We start from the raw sequence: 17,529 nt of genomic DNA, 5'->3' as shown, positions 1-17,529 counted from the left end.
CAAGCTCCTACACAAAGAGGTGGTGAGGACAACTCGCAATCTTTCAGAAAGCAAACCCAATGACTTTCCCCTTTGCATGCCAACCAGGTCTCAAATGGCAGCTCCTTTAGGAGGAAAGCTGGCATTATTTTCAGAAAATTGGCATATTGTCACAAAGGACAAATGGATCCTGGACATTATAAAGAGAGGCTACAAATTCCATTTTCACACCCTTCCAAAAATGAGAGGCATGCCAAACCTGCCACACAATCAAAGGGCAGAGGCACAAAGGCAAACTACAGATCTCATAAACATGAAAGCTATTCAAGAGGTACCTACGCACGAACAAGGTCAAGGTTTTTATTCCAGGCTATTTCTGGTGCCAAGGAAGGAAAAGATTGGAGACCTATTTTGGATCTATCCATCCTAAACACATTTCTACTGCACCAAAATTCAAGATGCTCACTCTACAGCAACTTCTTCCCATGCTGGGCAAGGAGTCTTGGCTGGTAACATTGGACCTCAAGGAGGCATACCTGCATGTCCCAATCAGACAAAATTGCAGAAGGTACCTCAGATTTCTTGCAGGTTCAACCCATTATCAATTCTCTGCATTGCCCTTTGGCTTATCTACTGCGCCCAGAGTATTCACGAAATGCCTGGCATCAGTAATTGCCTACTGCAGACTTCAAGGGATACAAATATACCCCTATTTGGATGACTGCCTGATCCAAGCAGATAGCAAGCACATTCTTCTGAAACATCTGGCTTATGTAATAATGTTATTGAACTCTCTGGGATACACAGTCAACAAAAAGAAATCAAGACTAATACCCTCTCGGAAGATAATTTTCCTGGGTGCCAATTTGGACACAAACACCCAGATGGCCTACCTCATGCCAGAGAAGCTGGGGCAACTAATTCAATACTTCAGAACACTAGCAAATTGCACCAGGCTGACTGCAAGGAAAATCCTGCAGGCTCTGGGATTCATGGCATCTTGCATCTTACTAATCCCATGTGCAAAGCTGCATATGAGGAAACTACAATGGTACCTGAAAAACATATGGTCTCAACACAGCCACAGTTTGAAAACAATAATACCACTAATTCCATCTGCAAAAGGAATTTCTGTGGTGGGCTCAAGCATGCCAAACAAACACAGGTCTTCCATTCAGCAAGCCTCAAGCAAATCAAGTCATCACAACAGACGCCTCGGACTACGCCTGGGGGGGCGCACATGACAGATCAGTGCATTCAGGGCAAATGGTCCCAAAAAGAGAAGCACCTTCACATCAATCAAAAAGAAATGCTAGCAGTAATAAATGCTATTATAGTCTTCAAGGACCTTCTACAACCAGGTCAACTATTGATAAGAACGGACAACACCACAGTTATGTGGTACATAAACAAACAGGGAGGAACACATTCTTACCCCCTATGCAGACTGGCCATGTCACTTTGGAACATGGCCATGGACTTACAAATGGAACTACAAGCACAGTACTTGCCAGGCAAGGAAAACACTCTGGCAGACAACCTAAGCAGGAATATGACAGATCCACACGAATGGAAATTGCATCCAAAAGTTTTTACAGAAATAATCCAAGAATGGGGAAGGCCAGACATAGATCTCTTCGCCTCCCACAAGAATCATCAATTGACAAAATTCTGCTCAAGGATCTTCCATCCAAAAGCCTGGAGGGTGGACGCTCTCTCTTTCAGTTGGACATCAATGACAGTTTATGCCTTCCCACCTCTTCCTCTGCTGCCCAAAGTTCTATTAAAGACCAAAGCAGACAGACCAAAGATGATTCTCATTGCTCCGGACTGGCCAAGGCAACACTGATACCCACTCCTGAGGAGCCTGACGCATTCCCCACCATGGACCCTGCCTCTAATGCCTCTTCTTCTGACTCAGCACAGTTTCAAAACTCTTCACAGCCAGCTAAAAACACTCAATCTAGCCGCATGGAAGATTCCTTAGCATCACAACAGGCCCTACTCTCCAAGGAGGTGCAGGATGTCATTTTGGAGGCCAGAAGGCCATCAACTAGAAAAGCTTACTCCGCAAAATTGAAACGTTTTTGTGTCTGGAATGAGAAAAAGGGCCAGGATCCTGGAAAGCTGAATTTACCTCAAATACTACAATATTTGGCTGAACTGCTAAGCAGTGGACTTTCTTTCTCCTCCATCAAAATCCATGCCTCAGCCATTTCTGCAGAATACAACGCTGATCCACCTTTATTCTCTCACCCTCTCTTAAGACAGTTCCTCAGAGGGGCTAAGAATTTAAGGCCTCCAAGGAAACAACCAATACCTGCTTGGGATCTTAATTTCATTCTGAAAAAACTGACCTTACCTCCCTTTGAGCCAGCTGCCTCATCAGATTTGCAATATTTGTCCTGGAAAACAGCTTTCCTTCTGGCTATCACCTCAGCTCGTAGAGTTTCAGAACTACAGGCTCTCATGGCTGTCCAGCCTTTTATCATCTTCCATCAGGACAGAGTTTCATTACGAACCAACCCATCCTTTATGCCTAAAGTGGTATCCAGGGTAGCTTTAAATCAGGCCATACATTTACCTACTTTTTATCCTAATCCTCAAAACAAAGGGGAGAGATTACTACATTCCCTGGACATCTACAGACAACTGCGTTATTATTTGGACAGAACAAAGCCTTTCAGAAAATCAGAACAGCTCTTTGTGGCCTATGCGGTAGGAGCTCAGGGGTAGCCAATTTCCAAACAGACAATTTCAAAATGGATAGTCCACTGCATACTCTTTTGCTATTCCTTTCATGGTAAAACTGTTCCTACAGGCATTAGAACTCATTCTACCAGGGCCACAGCCACCTCTGCAGCCTTCCTCAGAGGAGTTCCTACCAAGGATATTTTAGAAGCAGCCACTTGGAGTTCTCTGCATACCTTCTCCAAGCACTACAACCTACCATTATACTCTAAATCTAGAGCAGGCTTTGCCACTGCAGTCTTGCAGGGCATTTTGGCTCCTCCTAGTTCCACCTAGTGCCTTCCACCCCTTTCTTAGCTTTGGGATTCTACCCATCTGTTATGACTGCAGCTGTATGCACGATGAACATAGTACAGTTTTGTACCTACCATAAATGTAGATGTTCGAGTGCTAATACAGCTGCAGTCCAGGTTTCCCTCCCTCCTTCCCCTCTTGGGACAGGCCTATAGGCTAACACATCCTCATACAACCTCATTGGGGTATTCATTTATGATGTATTTGCTTGCAACTACTGTATTTTGATTATATTGCACTGCATTATCACACAAATTTATGTATTGCCTTCCTTCTGGGGGCACCTGACATCTGGGGCAAGAAAAACTGAAGAAAATGGCGTCGGCTGGTTCCTTTATACCCCTGTCGCACTGACGTCAGGGAAGAAGCGACGACAACCGACGCCGGACCTAGACTTTGGAATTCGGCCGACCGAGGACCCGCCTGATGGCAGGAGAACCCATCTGTTATGACTGCAGCTGTATTAGCACTCGAACATCTACATTTATGGTAGGTGCAAAACTGTACTTTTTTTCACCCAGTTAGGCCCCACCCCCCCATAAAATCCCCGAAGTGTGCATATGAAGCTTGCTGCTTAACTCTTGCTTTTGGATTGGGGGGGGGTTAATGTTTTATGAGGCCTCAGACCAAGAGATCATTTTCTACTTGGAAAAGCTGGCACATCTGCAGGGTTACAGCAGAATTTGGCCACTAGCCATTGTGCTAGAATGCATGTAGTAAGAGAGATCTGGACATTTTAAGGGATGTAGTCTGGTGAGCTCACATTATCCCTGGAGAGGGAGGACCCATTTGCAGGTCAATCAGAATTCAACCTGGACACTTCCCTTGAATATGGGACATGAGAAAAATGAATAGGTTCTTGGAGACATTGGGGGACCTCAGCAGTAAGCAGAACATGGGGATAAAAAGTAGTTAAAAAAGGCAACCATTAGCGCATGTACCTGTATCTTAAACCTATTAGAAGGAAAATGTGTATATATAGGGAGTACCCTATCAGTAAAAAGGTCATGAGAAACTTTAAGGTGTTTGTGGTGATGCTCCCAAATGTTAGACTGCAGACAGCCTTGTCACAGGTCAGATGATAGGTGGTAGCACATATGTTGTTTGTGTACACTTTTAAACTTAGAGGGATGTAATAGTTGCAGTAAAGTTTACAGGAACTTGAAGTCAGAATGTTTTGCATCTAATGCTGATGTCATTACCTTTGGACTGTCAAAAGTCCCAATGTTCCAGACTGTCTTTAACAGGGCTGTCTTCCTTTCAGCTAGAACTCACGAACATTTACTTTTCTTGAGAAGATCAAATTACATAAATCCACAGCTCTTAACTGTAAAAGACCTCTTGTGTATTCAGAGTACCAAGGTATCTGTAATAGAACTGATTTCTTTTAAGCTAAAATTCACTCCCATTTTGTGTTAAATGTCGGATTTCACTAAAATATAGTTGCATCTGGAAGTTCCTCCCATGCGGACATTTTTTTACCAGTGATGATTCTGATGTAGTGACTCTGGTTCAGAATGCCAAAAGTCTTAGGTTCATGTCTTAGCCAAGTTCTCCATTTTATATTTCATTAATGGTTAAGGTCTACCAGGTAGGCTCTTTTCTTTTCATTTCTATGTTTATAAAATTTCATCTTTTCAGCACTGTTCACTGAACTAAATTAAAGAAGATCCAGGGAGGTTTCATGAGAATGTGAATATCTGGGTTAGTTTCAAGATGTCAACAATGAGATTCTGATCTAGATTACAAGGCTCATAGCTTTTTTTGTTAATAGACAAATACAGTACTGCCTCCCATAAAACTAATTGAAGCTGATTATGCTTATATTTATGTAGATAAGTAAAGGAGTGAATAACTGCATGTATTGTTGTGTTAACCTACAAATGTGTTTTTTGTCATGTTATATTTTAGATATATTTCACATGTAGGTGGTCTTTGTAGTAATTTGTTTTCTCTGTTTACTCTGGAGTAGGTATTTCAATGAAAACCAGTACCCTGATGAGGCAAAGCGAGAAGAGATTGCAAATGCCTGCAATGCAGTTATACAGAAACCAGGTAACATGCCATAAATTGTAGAAGTAAAATTAAATTTTTGTGTGTATTGATGCATATGTAAATACTGCTGCGTTGTAAAACACCGGTCTGGCCCATATGAGTCCAGTTTGGAGACAGCATGGTAGAAAAAAATGTTAGATGTTCTTCATCTCACATTGCTGCAGTCCTAACACTTGGGTAGTCCGCTGTCCCTCATTCGGCCCGAATATCAGAGTATAAGGCTGACGTCGGTCAGGGCGCATTTGACTGACATCAGAACGTCAGGGTACAAATGCGCATGACCGACGTCATATCCTCAGTCTTTTTTGCCGCATGGTCCGATGCAGAAGCAGTGTTGCAAGTGCCGTTCGGCGTTCTGAAATTTTTCGAATTCGGAGTTTCAGTCCGAAGTCAGAGTTGGTTATGTACCCTGTTGGGGAATATTTTGGTTTTTCTTGCCTCAGTGGTTTACCGGATGTCAGAAAAAGTGAATAACTGTATTTCTTGTGGGAAACAGATACCGCATAGAGATTATCATAATTTGTGTATACCTTGTTTAGGACCTGAGCACGGCGTTGTTGGATGCCGCTTTTGTGCTAGGTTTAATAAACGCACTATAAAGCGGAGGTTGGATTGTGCAAGGTTGGTCTTTGGGAAGCGGTGCAATTACAAAATGCCGTCGGATGCTCCGGCCGCTTCCTCAAAGAAGCGCAAGGACAAGGCAGTTAAACCTAGGTTAGAGGAGTCGTCCGAACCGGACGCCAGTTCTTTAGAGGTGTCAGTGGAACCGGTGGTTCCGACGGAGGCCTCTCTGGAGACCCAGGGAGAAACTTTGATTTTACAGGATGTGGCCTCCCAGGAGGCAGGGCAGGCTGTAGGGGCTTCTCAAGTAACTGTACTCCCTCCCTTCCTAAGGGGTCTAGGCCCTCTCTTTCTGCTTCCAAGGCTTCTCCTAGAGGCAGGTCTGGTTTAGCTTCGTGGGTGTCACTCCCAGTTCTTCAGGTGCTGTGCCCAAGAAGCACATGCTCAAAATGGCAGAGGATTTAATTACTTTAATTAGAGGCTCTATGCCCCCTCCTGATAAGAGGCCTAGGATGGAACCTGTGTTGGGGGATTATGAGCAGGCTTCGGATGTGTCTGAGTCTTGGCTGAAGACTTGCAGGAGTATTCTCATTATTCTGATTCTGATGTGGATGATTCTACTCCTTCTGCTTCTCCTCCTGAGGATTTTTCTTTTCAGAGACCCTTCACTCCATGAAGGAGCATTTTAGATTGGAAGGTCTGGACTTCTCTGATTCCAGGAAAAGGCTTAGGGAATTTTTGTTTTAACCCCAGCATAGGCCTTTAGCTATTCCTCCTGTTCTGAATGTGGTGGAAGATGTGTTTGCGGAGGCTTCTCTTAATCCTGATTCTTTGCCTCCTGCTCCTGTTAAACCGGATAGGTATTACAGGGTGCCTGAAGCTCATAAGTATCTTCATAAGAGTCCTAGGGCAGACCCAGAAACTGTTAGCCAGGGGCCTAAGGGTGTTAAGGCTTCTGTTGTCAAGAATCCGGTTCCTGCAGATAAAGAGGCCAGGGCCTTGGATAGATGGGGAAAGAAAGTTTATACTTCTTCCACTCTAGCCATGAGAGCTTTGAATTGCCAGTTTCACATGTTGAAATATCAAAATTATCTCCTTTCTCAGTTGAAATCTAAGGTTGATGCCCTGGCGGAAGGTATTGACTGTAAAGAGTTACAAGATTTAGTGCATGTTTCTGAGCAGGTGGGTAAGCATTCTTTGCAATGTGGTTTTGATGCTGTACAGGCCTCGTCTAGGGTGGCTGCCACTGGGTCAGTTCTTCACAGGCATGCCTGGCTGAGGGATCAAAATTTATCTGACCATGTTAAAACTAGGATTTTGGATGCCCCTTTGCAATCTGATGTCTTGTTTGGTTCTCCTGTTGAGGCAGTTTTAAAGAAAATGGAAGATAAGGCTAAGTCTATGCAGACTGTTAAAGATTTTTTGCAGGTTCAGCCTCCAAAGTTTAGTAGAAATTGGCCTACTAAAGGGTGGGCGTAGCCTTCTTATGATTCCCAGTCTAGGGGTAGATCTAGGCGTGGCAGGGGCAGAGGTCAGGGCTCTTTCAGGCCCAGAACAGGGAGTTCTCCTGCACAGTCTTCAAGTGAGGGCAGGGGTCAGTCCTTTCGTAAACAGACCCAATGACCTACCTTTTCAGCTGCCAGAACCTTCTCGCCTGGCAGCACCTTTGGGAGGAAGGTTGGCACTTTTCAAAGAAAATTGGAGTTTGATTACCCAAGACAAATGGGTACTGGATATCATACATCACGGTTACAGGTTTTATTTCCATACCTTGCCTCCTTTCAAAGGCATGCCAGACATTCCTCCTCAACAAAGAATAGAGGCTCACAAGCAAATTTCACTGCTACTCCAAATAGGGGCCATACAGCCGGTTCCTTTGCCAGAAAGGGGCCTAAGATTTTATTCTCGCCTGTTCCTAGTCCCAAAGAAGGGGAACACGTGGAGACCAATTTTGGATTTGTCTATCCTCAACACTTATCTGGACATTCCCAAGTTCAAAATGTTGACGTTGCAGCAGCTTTTACCTCTGCTGGGCAAAGATCATTGGATGGTAACTTTGGATCTCAAGGAGGCTTACCTTCATGTTCCTATCAGACTAAGTTGCAGGAAGTATCTGCGTTTTCGAGCTGGGACTTCTCACTATCAGTTCTCTGCATTGCCCTTTGGCTTATCTACTGCGCCCAGAGTGTTCACGAAAGTTCTGGCTCCAGTGATAGCTTTCTTCAGGCTAAAAGGAATACAGATCTATCCTTATTTGGACGACTGCCTGATTCTGGCTCAAGGAAGGAAGAGCTTCTTCATCATTTGGAATATGTGATAGCAGTGCTAAGATGCCTGGGGTATTCTGTGAACGAAATAAAGTCCAGTCTAGTACCCTCTCAAGACATGTGCTTTCTGGGTGTGAGACTGAATACAGCATCCCAGATGGCCTTTTTTAACCCCGGACAAACAAAAGAGTCTATCCCTTTACTTCCATCACCTATCTCATCAGTCCGGGCTGACTGCAAGGACAGTCCTTCAAGCCTTAGGGTTCATGGCATCTTGTATTCTGGTGCTTCCCAATGCCAAACTGCATATGAGGAAGCTACAATGGTATCTCAAAATGTATGGACACAGCACTGCCAGGATCTGGACACTGTCATTCAAATAATACCTTGCATTCAAAAGGAATTTTTGTGGTGGGCTCAGGAATGTCACCTAAACAAGGGACTCTCTGTGACCCGGCCAGAGGCGAGTCAGATTTTAACGACAGATGCCTCAGACATAGCTTGGGGAGCTCATCTAAATGGAAAGTGGATACAAGACAAGTGGCCTGCCAGACTACAACATCTACATATCAACATGAAGGAGATGTTAGCAGTCCAGTTTGCATTAATAGCTTTCAAGGAGTTACTTCTTCCAGGGCAGGTGTTGATTCTAACAGACAACACAACTGTCATGTGGTACATCAACAAGCAAGGGGGAACACATTCTTATCCTCTATGCAGGCAAGCAATGATTTTGTGGGAGACTGCTCTCAGTTTACAACTAAGTCTTCAGGCAAGGTTTCTGCCAGGAGCACAGAACTCCTTAGCAGATGTGTTAAGCAGACAAATCATGGATCCCCACGAGTGGAAACTGGATCTTCATGTATTTCAGAAATTGACAGTGTCCTGGGGAACTCCAGACATAGATCTGTTCGCTTCTCCACTAAACAACCAGCTGCCAAGGTTTTGCACAAAGCGGTTTCATCACACAGCTTGGAAAGTGGATGCTCTTTCTTTCAGTTGGAAAAATCTTCATGTGTATGCCTTTCCACCTCTGCCTCTCCTCCCAAAGGTACTTCTGAAGGTCAGACAGGACAAGCCAAGGATGATTTTGATAGCTCCAGATTGGCCTCGACAGCACTGGTACCCACTACTGAGAAGTCTAGTACGGAAGCCTCCATGGCCTTTGCCTTTGATTCCACATCTGTTGTCCCAGGAGGACAGTCATTTGCTCAATGTCAAACTTCACTCTCTTCACCTAACAGCATGGCATATTCTGTTCTAAACCATAGAGGGTCTCAACTTCCACAACAAGTTTTGAATGTGATTTTGGAAGCTAGAAGGCCTAGTACAAGGAAAGTGTACGCAGATAAATGGAAGAGATTTTTATTTTGGAGTGCAGCTAAGGATTTGGATGTTTCTGAGCCTGATTTAAGTGTGGCTCTTCAATATCTTACTGAGTTATTGGACAAAGGTTTGTCCTTCTCTTCTATTAAGATTCATGCTGCAGCAATTTCAGCTCACTACGATTGTGACCCACCATTGTTTTCTCATCCTTTATTCAAGCAATTTCTCAGAGGGGCAAAGAATATAAGACCCCCACGAAGAGCTCCTACTCCTGCTTGGGATCTCAATTTTGTGTTGGAGAAACTCACTCTACAACCTTTTGAGCCTGCAGCTACTGCTGAGTTGAAATATTTGTCATGGAAAACTGCTTTTTTGTTGGCCATTACCTCTGCAAGAAGGGTTTCTGAATTGCAGGCCCTTATGGCAGTTGAGCCTTTCTTAATTTTTCACAAGGATAGGGTATCTTTACATACTAATCCCTCCTTTATGCCTAAAGTGGTTTCTAGTGTGGCTTTAAACCAAACTATTCATTTGCCTACTTTTTATGCAAATCCCCAAACTAAAGGGGAAAAGATTTTGCACACTTTAGATGTTCACAGGCAGTTGCGATATTATTTGGACAGAACTAAAGGGTTCAGACAATCTCAGCAGTTATTAGTTTCTTTTGCTTTGTGCTCTCAGGGCAAGCCCGTGTCAAAACAAACTATTTCTAAGTGGATTGGATTTTGCATTGCTTTCTGTTATTCCCATCATGGCAAAGAGATTCCAGCTGGGATTAGACCTCATTCCACTAGGGCTACTGCCACTTCAACAGCTTTTTGAGGGGGGTGGCTACTAAGGATATTTTGGAGGCAGCCACTTGGAGTTCAGTGCACACCTTCTCTAGGCATTACCACCTTCCCTTGTACTCTAAATCCAGGGCTGGTTTTGCCACTGCTGTGTTGCAGGGCATTTTGGCAGCTCCTGCTTCATTATAGTTTAGCCATCCTCCCTTACCTCTGCTTTGGGATTCTACCCAAGTGTTAGGACTGCAGCAATGTGAGATGAAGAACATAGTACAGTTTTGTACCTACCATAAATGTAGCTGTTCAAGATCCACATTGCTGCAGTCCAATTTACCCTCCCTCCTTCCCTCTGTTGTTTGAGGTGGTTGTGTGGGTTGGGTTATCCATCTGAGGTAAACTGCATTTTGTATATTGCATTTTGTATGTATTGTATATATTATACATATTTATGGTGTTAGGCTAGTTGGTTGTTTAGTTGTGGTCTTTGGGTTTGGACCTTTCTTTTTAGGGTCTTCTGACATCTGGGGCAAGAAAAGACTGAGGATATGACGTCGGTCATGCGCATTTGTACCCTGACGTTCTGATGTCAGTCAAATGTGCCCTGACCGACGTCAGCCTTATACTCTGATATTCGGGCCGAATGAGGGACAGCGGACTACCCAAGTGTTAGGACTGCAGCAATGTGGATCTTCGAACATCTACATTTATGGTAGGTACAAAACTGTACTTTTCTGGAGGCAGTACAGAAGTGGTGCAACCAAGATGGCTTGGGGAATGAAGAGAGTGGTGTTTCATAAAAGATTATTCAGCTTGGGACTGTATTCCCTAGATATTATAGAAGGGGGTGTGATGTGCGTATGCAGAGATATTAAGGGAGATAGAAAGATGGGTGAGGAAGGAGAGAACTGGGTTTTAAAGTAAAGGGCCCAGTCGTCATTCTGGGCCTGAAAAAAAACATACTTTTGCATGAAAAGGATAGTGGGCAGAGGGAAAAACAAGCCACCCTGGTGGACTCCTAGTATAAACAGGCTATACAATGAGAGAAAGAAGCTAATGTCCAAGAACAAGAGGGAACTGACTTAGCAGAGGAAGAAATCTCTAGCTTAAACAAACAAATTACAGATCTTGTCAAGTCCTTCAAAGCTAATTAATAAGCAAAAATAGCCTCCCTAGCTAAGGATTACTCACTAGGCATTCCTTTACTACGTCTGAAATCTAAAAGGGAATACCCAGCTATGCACTGAACTAGTTGTGGATGGCACCACCCATACTCAACCTGAGGTAATAGCCAATCTGTTAACTAACAGATTTGGAGCAAACTTCACCCCCCTGACCCTCCAGTCATCCCTGAAAGTATACCTGCCACCATTCCTCAACAAGTTATCTCAAGAGAGTAGGTCATCTCAGTGCTCTCCAGGGCCAAAAAACACAGCATCAGTGGGACTAGACAACATCCCAGTTTGCCTTTTAAACAACTTAAAACATGATCTAGCAGACCCACTTGGATCTCTGTTTAACCACAGCCTTCAAACTGGCTATGTTCCAGTGGAATGTAAAAAGGCAACAGTAATCCCGCTGTACAAAGGGGGTACCATTAATTGATCCTGGGAGTTATAGGCCCATAAGCTTGACTAGCCTCATCTACAAGGCCTTGGAAAGAATCATAATGGACCTTATTAACACCCTGGGAATTATAGGCCCATAAGCTTGACTAGCCTCATCTGCAAGGCCATGGAAAGAATCATCATGGACCTTATTAACAAGGACATAGGTATTCTCTAAGCTCTGCACCAACCCAGTTCGGATTCATTAAAGGTAGGTCATACCTGTTAACTTGGTTGACTTCTTCGCAAAAGTCACCAAGGCCCTGGACGAGGGAAAGACAGTGTATACTGCCTATATTGACCTAGCCAAGGCATTTGACAACAATCCCCTACATGGGTATTATAGACAAGCTCTTCCATTTAGGAATTAACCTCTGCATTACCAGATGGGTAGCCAACTGGCTCACCAACAGGACACGTACTGTCAAAATGGGTGACTTCACCTCTAGCAAAAGACCAGTCTCAGTGGTGTAACACAGGAGTCAGTGTTGGGTTCCTTACTGTTTGGAATTTATTTCTCATAAGTCCAGGCAAACTTGGGCGGACTTTGGCTGACCAGGTTTGCTGATGATTACAAATTGAGAGCAGTCATTGAGTCCCCCAATGATGTTAATATACTGCAGATAGGGTTAATGTTGCCAAAGGTTAAAGCTAAATACAAAATAATGCATTATTATTCCCTTTGGGGAAGCTGACATCCTTGCTAATTACATTATAGACAGCACCTCCCTAAGTGTAAACCCAGTGGTACGTGATCTGGGTAGTCAGGTTGATAGCAACCTGAACTTTGACCACCATGTATCCACAGCAGTAAGGAAGTCCTTCTATGGGGCACATCTTATAAGTAAAGGCATCATATCTAGATCTAAGGATGTTGTAATTCCATTATACGCAGCCGTCATCAGACCAATAATTGAGTACAATGCTGCTTTTTGACACCTGCAGCAATTGGAGAGAGCACAGAGGTTTCTCACCAAGAAATTACAGGGTACACAAAACAAGTATTACATGGAAAGACTGAAAGCCCTCTCGCTGTATTGTGTCTCCTACAGGTTGCTAAGGGGGTGACCTCTGCCTGGCTTACAGAGCAGTCTTTGACCCGGCCCTGATGGAAATGTTACACATTCGTAAATCAAACTGCACAAGGTTCACTCACTCCAGGGATCTTAACCTAGTGTCTGACATGAACAGGTCATGCTGGAGAGATATGTACATCTCCCAGAGACTGCCACTTCTCTGGAACAAGCTTTCAGTTTATGTGAAACAGAGCCCCTCCCTGACTGTCTTCAGATGCAACTTAAATCAATGTATGGGTGACCGCAAATTTATTCCTGGGGTGGTGCCCATGTCCCTCCTGGACAGAGAAAGTCGGTATTAACTACCATAGACATTTACCTCTGCGAACTTTACTCACTTAACCACTTACAGTTGGGGCAACTCGGGATACATATGGCTAGGCTTGTAAGGACTCTAGGGCTGTTAGCCAAATAACCTTCTGTGAACCTGTGAACCTACGAATGTGATGTTAGAATAAGTCATTCATTGCTCAGCAGCAGAGATTTTTAAGATTCTTTGGAATAGGTGGAAAATAATAGTGTTGGGGAAACAGTAGATAGGATAGAGGTTATGTATGTAAAGACTGCCCTCACCCTGGTGGAATGAAGAGGTTTGGATCACTTACCTCTCTCAGGGGGTGGGAGAGGGATGTGTGTGCATGAGGACAAGAATGGTTGGTGATATTTTTCTAGTATAAACTGAGGAAAAACACCTCCCATGCTTTGGGCCAGGTGGTAGAACTATTTGCTGGCAGCATCCCTTGCAAAAGTGAGGGGCAACCAGCATTGATGGTCCATTGCGCACCCCCTTCCCTTGCATAGCCAAGCTTCTTCAGGGAACATAGGGCTGTAGCAGAAAGATCTGAAGTACCCCTTGTTTGCCTTTGTCATTTGACTTTTGCCTGAGTGATGAGGAATGAATAGGCCATTAGACCGAATGGATGGTCTGGTGATTAGCAAGCAGTGAGGGCAGAGTAATGAAAAAAAAAGTATAAATTGTCAGTTGAAGCACTGGCTTAGACATATCTAAAAAAACATTAGTACAAATCAGCAATTGTGCTAGTAAAGTTGTATTTTATTATTATTTACGTCCTTATACCATGATGTTTCATTAAATTTCTCTTTGTCATGTCCCATTTACTAATTCGCTACTGCAGAATGCATTGTAACATATCTTTAATATATGCTGTTGATGTCCTTTCCATGATAAGGTAATACACTACATGCTGGTTTATTATGAAAATGAATGCTGTTTAACTATCACCATTTGCACAGATGTATAGGTTTTACCTGTAACTGATGGATGAAATAAAAAACATTAGAAAAGAGTCTAAGATTTGGACAGTGCTTACTTCAAATCAATGTACAATTCATATATAAAAGAATTTAGAAGACTGTTTATTATTTATCTGATAAAGAGCATTATGTTCCTGAAGTTGATCAGATGTGTTTTATTTACAACATAATTGTATTTGAAATGCTACAAAGCAAGGCCAGTCATTTAAGTGGGTGTTACAGATTAGTGCCTATAGCTTCAGAACATTTGGTGTTAACTGTAAGGAAAAGTGATACAGAAAGTACCTGTAAGTCTGAGAGGAAATGCTGATGGTTCTGTTTTATGGATTGTTTTATAAGCATTATCTTAGACTATTCACTTGTGGTGTTAAAACTTCCTGTTATCCAGATGGCTTAACTTATGTTATTGTTGACTAATGCCTCGTGAAGTAATTCTGCATTTTATTTATGTAGACAAGAAGCTTTGCAGCTTTCTGATTAAGTCTTGTCAGGTGGTTTCCTTGCATGTTCTATAAAGATGTTTTTGAAGGATGCTTAATCAGCGTCTCTAGAAATTAATATATGAAGGATAAATCCTATTGGAAGAACAGTGTTCCATTCTGATTAACAGACTAAAATAAAATAAAATAAGATAAAATAAACTTTTCTATTACAGATTGCCAAAGTGCATGTCCTCAGCAGATCAGAGACCAAAAGGTGATGTTCAAAGACTGCATTTGTCACAGGATACATTAACTGAAGTTTAATTTCCTTAAAGGTGCCAGACTGTGAGGGTTGTCGTCTTTGTATATTAAGGCACATCTCTCATGCATAAGAAGACTCAGCATTTCCGTACGCATTCCACACCTCAAGTGGGAAGTTGTACTTTACTCTGGGTCATATGGTCCATGGACAGCAAGGAATCTCCTCTTTCAGACAGGAAATGAGGCAAACTGTTGTCTTCCAATGCTGCCCATATGTGAAGATTGGCACCACAGTGAAGCATACATTTTAAAAGTCCAGAATTTTGCAGAACAATCTCAATTTTCACTCATATTGGTGCTGCGGTAGCATTGTCGCCTCACAGTAAGACGCTGTCCGGTTCGATTCTCAGCTAGAGCGTCTTCTGCTTGGAGACATGCGTGAATGGGCGTACCTTCGTTGAAGGTTGTGCGTCAGAGCTGGTAACTCGACACGTAAAAATCAACTACCAGTCATTAGCGGACCAGAGTTACGCTGTGGCGACCCCTAACCGGGAAAAGCCGAAAAACACAATAACAACATTTTTGTTCTGTCCCTTAAAAGACTTTTGATTTCTGGTAAATCATTGAGGATTGCAAAAATTCAGTAATACTAGACATTAGAGTTTCACACTTCATATTGCTCAAAAATGTCTGTTGATGCAAAACTTGTTGTTCTTTTAACTTTTTAAGTGAATTTGAGTAATATTTAAAATTATCCCTGATTTTGGGCCTTTGCCCCCTCATTCAGCAGATATTTTGACAGTTATGATCCCTAATTCCAAGGGTTGGGAGGGTGGCCCTAATGGTTGAGGTGTTTGCCTTACAAACATAAGGTGCAGGGTTTGAGTCTCACAAGGGATAATTGGCTAGTCTTACAATGACAAACAGTTTTATTGGGAGGGTGGCGTAATGGTTAAGGTGTTTCCCTTACAAACACAAGGTGCAGGGTTTGAGTCTCACAAGGGATAATTGACTAGGCTTAAAATGGCTTGCAAGGGCAGTTAGCCTAGTACTAATCTATGAACCTATAATACATAGTGGCCTACCTCTCAACTACTTTGCTGAAGAATTCTGGCCAACAACAGAAGACATATGGCAACACAGTAAAGTTCTATGATACCAGCATGTAAAATAATAGTTATTTATTTAAACATGTATGGTCATCAAATAAGAGATATGACCACAGTATGCCTCTTCCAACTGTAAGTAGGAGCACTGGCCACATAAATGACTTTCCTCAAAGTCACAGAGGAAGAAAAGGATACTGAAGGAACCAAACCACTGGCTGTGAGAACCAACACATTATCACTCCTGGCTATAAGCTTTCTACACTTGTCGGAAGATACTTGAAGGACAATACAGTAGTGTGACGTTTTTCTTAGGAACAATTATGTGATAGGGTGGTAATTTAACCCCCACAAGGATCTGTTGAATGCCTGTCTACAACACCTTGCACAGCTGAATTGTTCTTTGACAACTACCCAAATTCCTGTGATAGCTATTTACCAAATCACTCTTTTTTTCCTCTTGTTTTTCTTATGCCTCCCATTCAGTGATACCTCTTCCTTTAACCTCCTTTTTCCTTTTGGTACCTCCTCTTTCCCTTCATGCAGTTCAGTTTCCATATTTGCCTGTCTACAGCTGACACACTCAGCCAAAGCAACTCTACCATTCAGAGTGGCCAGTTGTATTTCACTAGTTAGAAGGACCCCCCCCCAAAAAAAAAAAAAAAAATATTACCACTGTAAAGTATTGTTGCTGTTAAGATTACCATTTCTCCAGATACCCAGAGTGGAACATTTCATACTGAAATGTGAGATTTTTTCAGACAGTCCAGATCCTCCACTAGTACAGAATAGGTTATTTTCTCTTTACTGTCAACACAGATTTTTTTTTTTTAGAGTTTTAGCTGTTTATATTGTTTTATACCATATTAAGTTGTTTCAGATATAGTTTTACAATTTTCTGTAGTATTTAGAGAAAAGTTAGAAAAACTTTACATCTAACATAAAGAATTGTGTACTTAATGGGTCCTTGGTTGAATGATTTTCTCCACCAGTTGGAATTCCTCGTGTTTTTCAGAAAAATCCCATGCTTAAATAGATGATATTTATTAATCCTACTGTAACACCTATATGTTTTGTATGATGAATGTCTTTGTACATAGTTTTGTTATTTTGGTTCTGTATATAAGAGGGGTTTTTTTAAACCTTTTCTTACTTAAAAAATGTGTACATCTTCATGGAAATATTTGTTTATTTCAGCAATGGTTTTAATAAAAATGTTTTTGAAAAAAAGAAAAATCCCATGCATGCTGATATTGATGCACTCTGTATTGTAGTGTTTTGGCTATATATGCTTGTCCCCAAAGCCCATAATTTCTTTTTCTTGCCACTCAGACAGTTAAGATCTTGATCCGATGTTATCTCTTCATCTGGCTTTAACCTGTGGGTTATCGAATCTGAATCTGGTCTGAGGCCGGCCATTCTAAAAGACTTCAACATTAGGGCTTCGTCTCCTCTGCTCATAATTCCCTACTTTCTGCTGTCTACCTACCTTTCCATCTACATAGAGTGCAACACAGTTGCGAGCTTTGTCATGGATCTGTTGTATCCTTTTTGATATTTGGTGTGATTTTTGCATATCTTCCTCTACCCTTTATCAGTTTTTTGAGTCACTCTTTATAGGGTTAGGTTAGAGTTTGGTTTTGTTTCTAGATATTGTTCTTTTTCTGTGTTAGTGTTTCTGGGTCAATGACAATCCTGCCATTTTGCCTTTAGCTGTTTTTTAATAAAAAAAGTTTTTCTGTCTTGAGTTTGTACTGGGTAGTAGGT

At 42.3% G+C, this 17,529-nt stretch overlaps 1 protein-coding gene across 6 annotated transcripts in view; it reads left to right on the top strand.

Moving 5' to 3' along the window:
• The window catches only part of HMBOX1 (homeobox containing 1), a 1,854,813-nt gene that overhangs the window by 1,188,933 nt on the left and 648,351 nt on the right, over nucleotides 1–17,529 (top strand). For all 6 annotated transcript variants that reach the window (XM_044062711.1, XM_044062710.1, XM_044062709.1 and 3 more), the window contains one exon: nucleotides 4,997–5,079. In XM_044062711.1, the coding sequence (XP_043918646.1) occupies nucleotides 4,997–5,079 (83 nt within the window). The remainder of the gene's footprint in view (nucleotides 1–4,996; nucleotides 5,080–17,529) is intronic.

Source organism: Protopterus annectens, chromosome 2.part1 (genome assembly GCF_019279795.1).
Source record: "Protopterus annectens isolate FY-2018-M chromosome 2.part1, PAN1.0, whole genome shotgun sequence".
Taxonomy (NCBI): domain Eukaryota; kingdom Metazoa; phylum Chordata; order Ceratodontiformes; family Protopteridae; genus Protopterus; species Protopterus annectens.
This window is presented reverse-complemented; position numbering and strand designations above follow the sequence as displayed.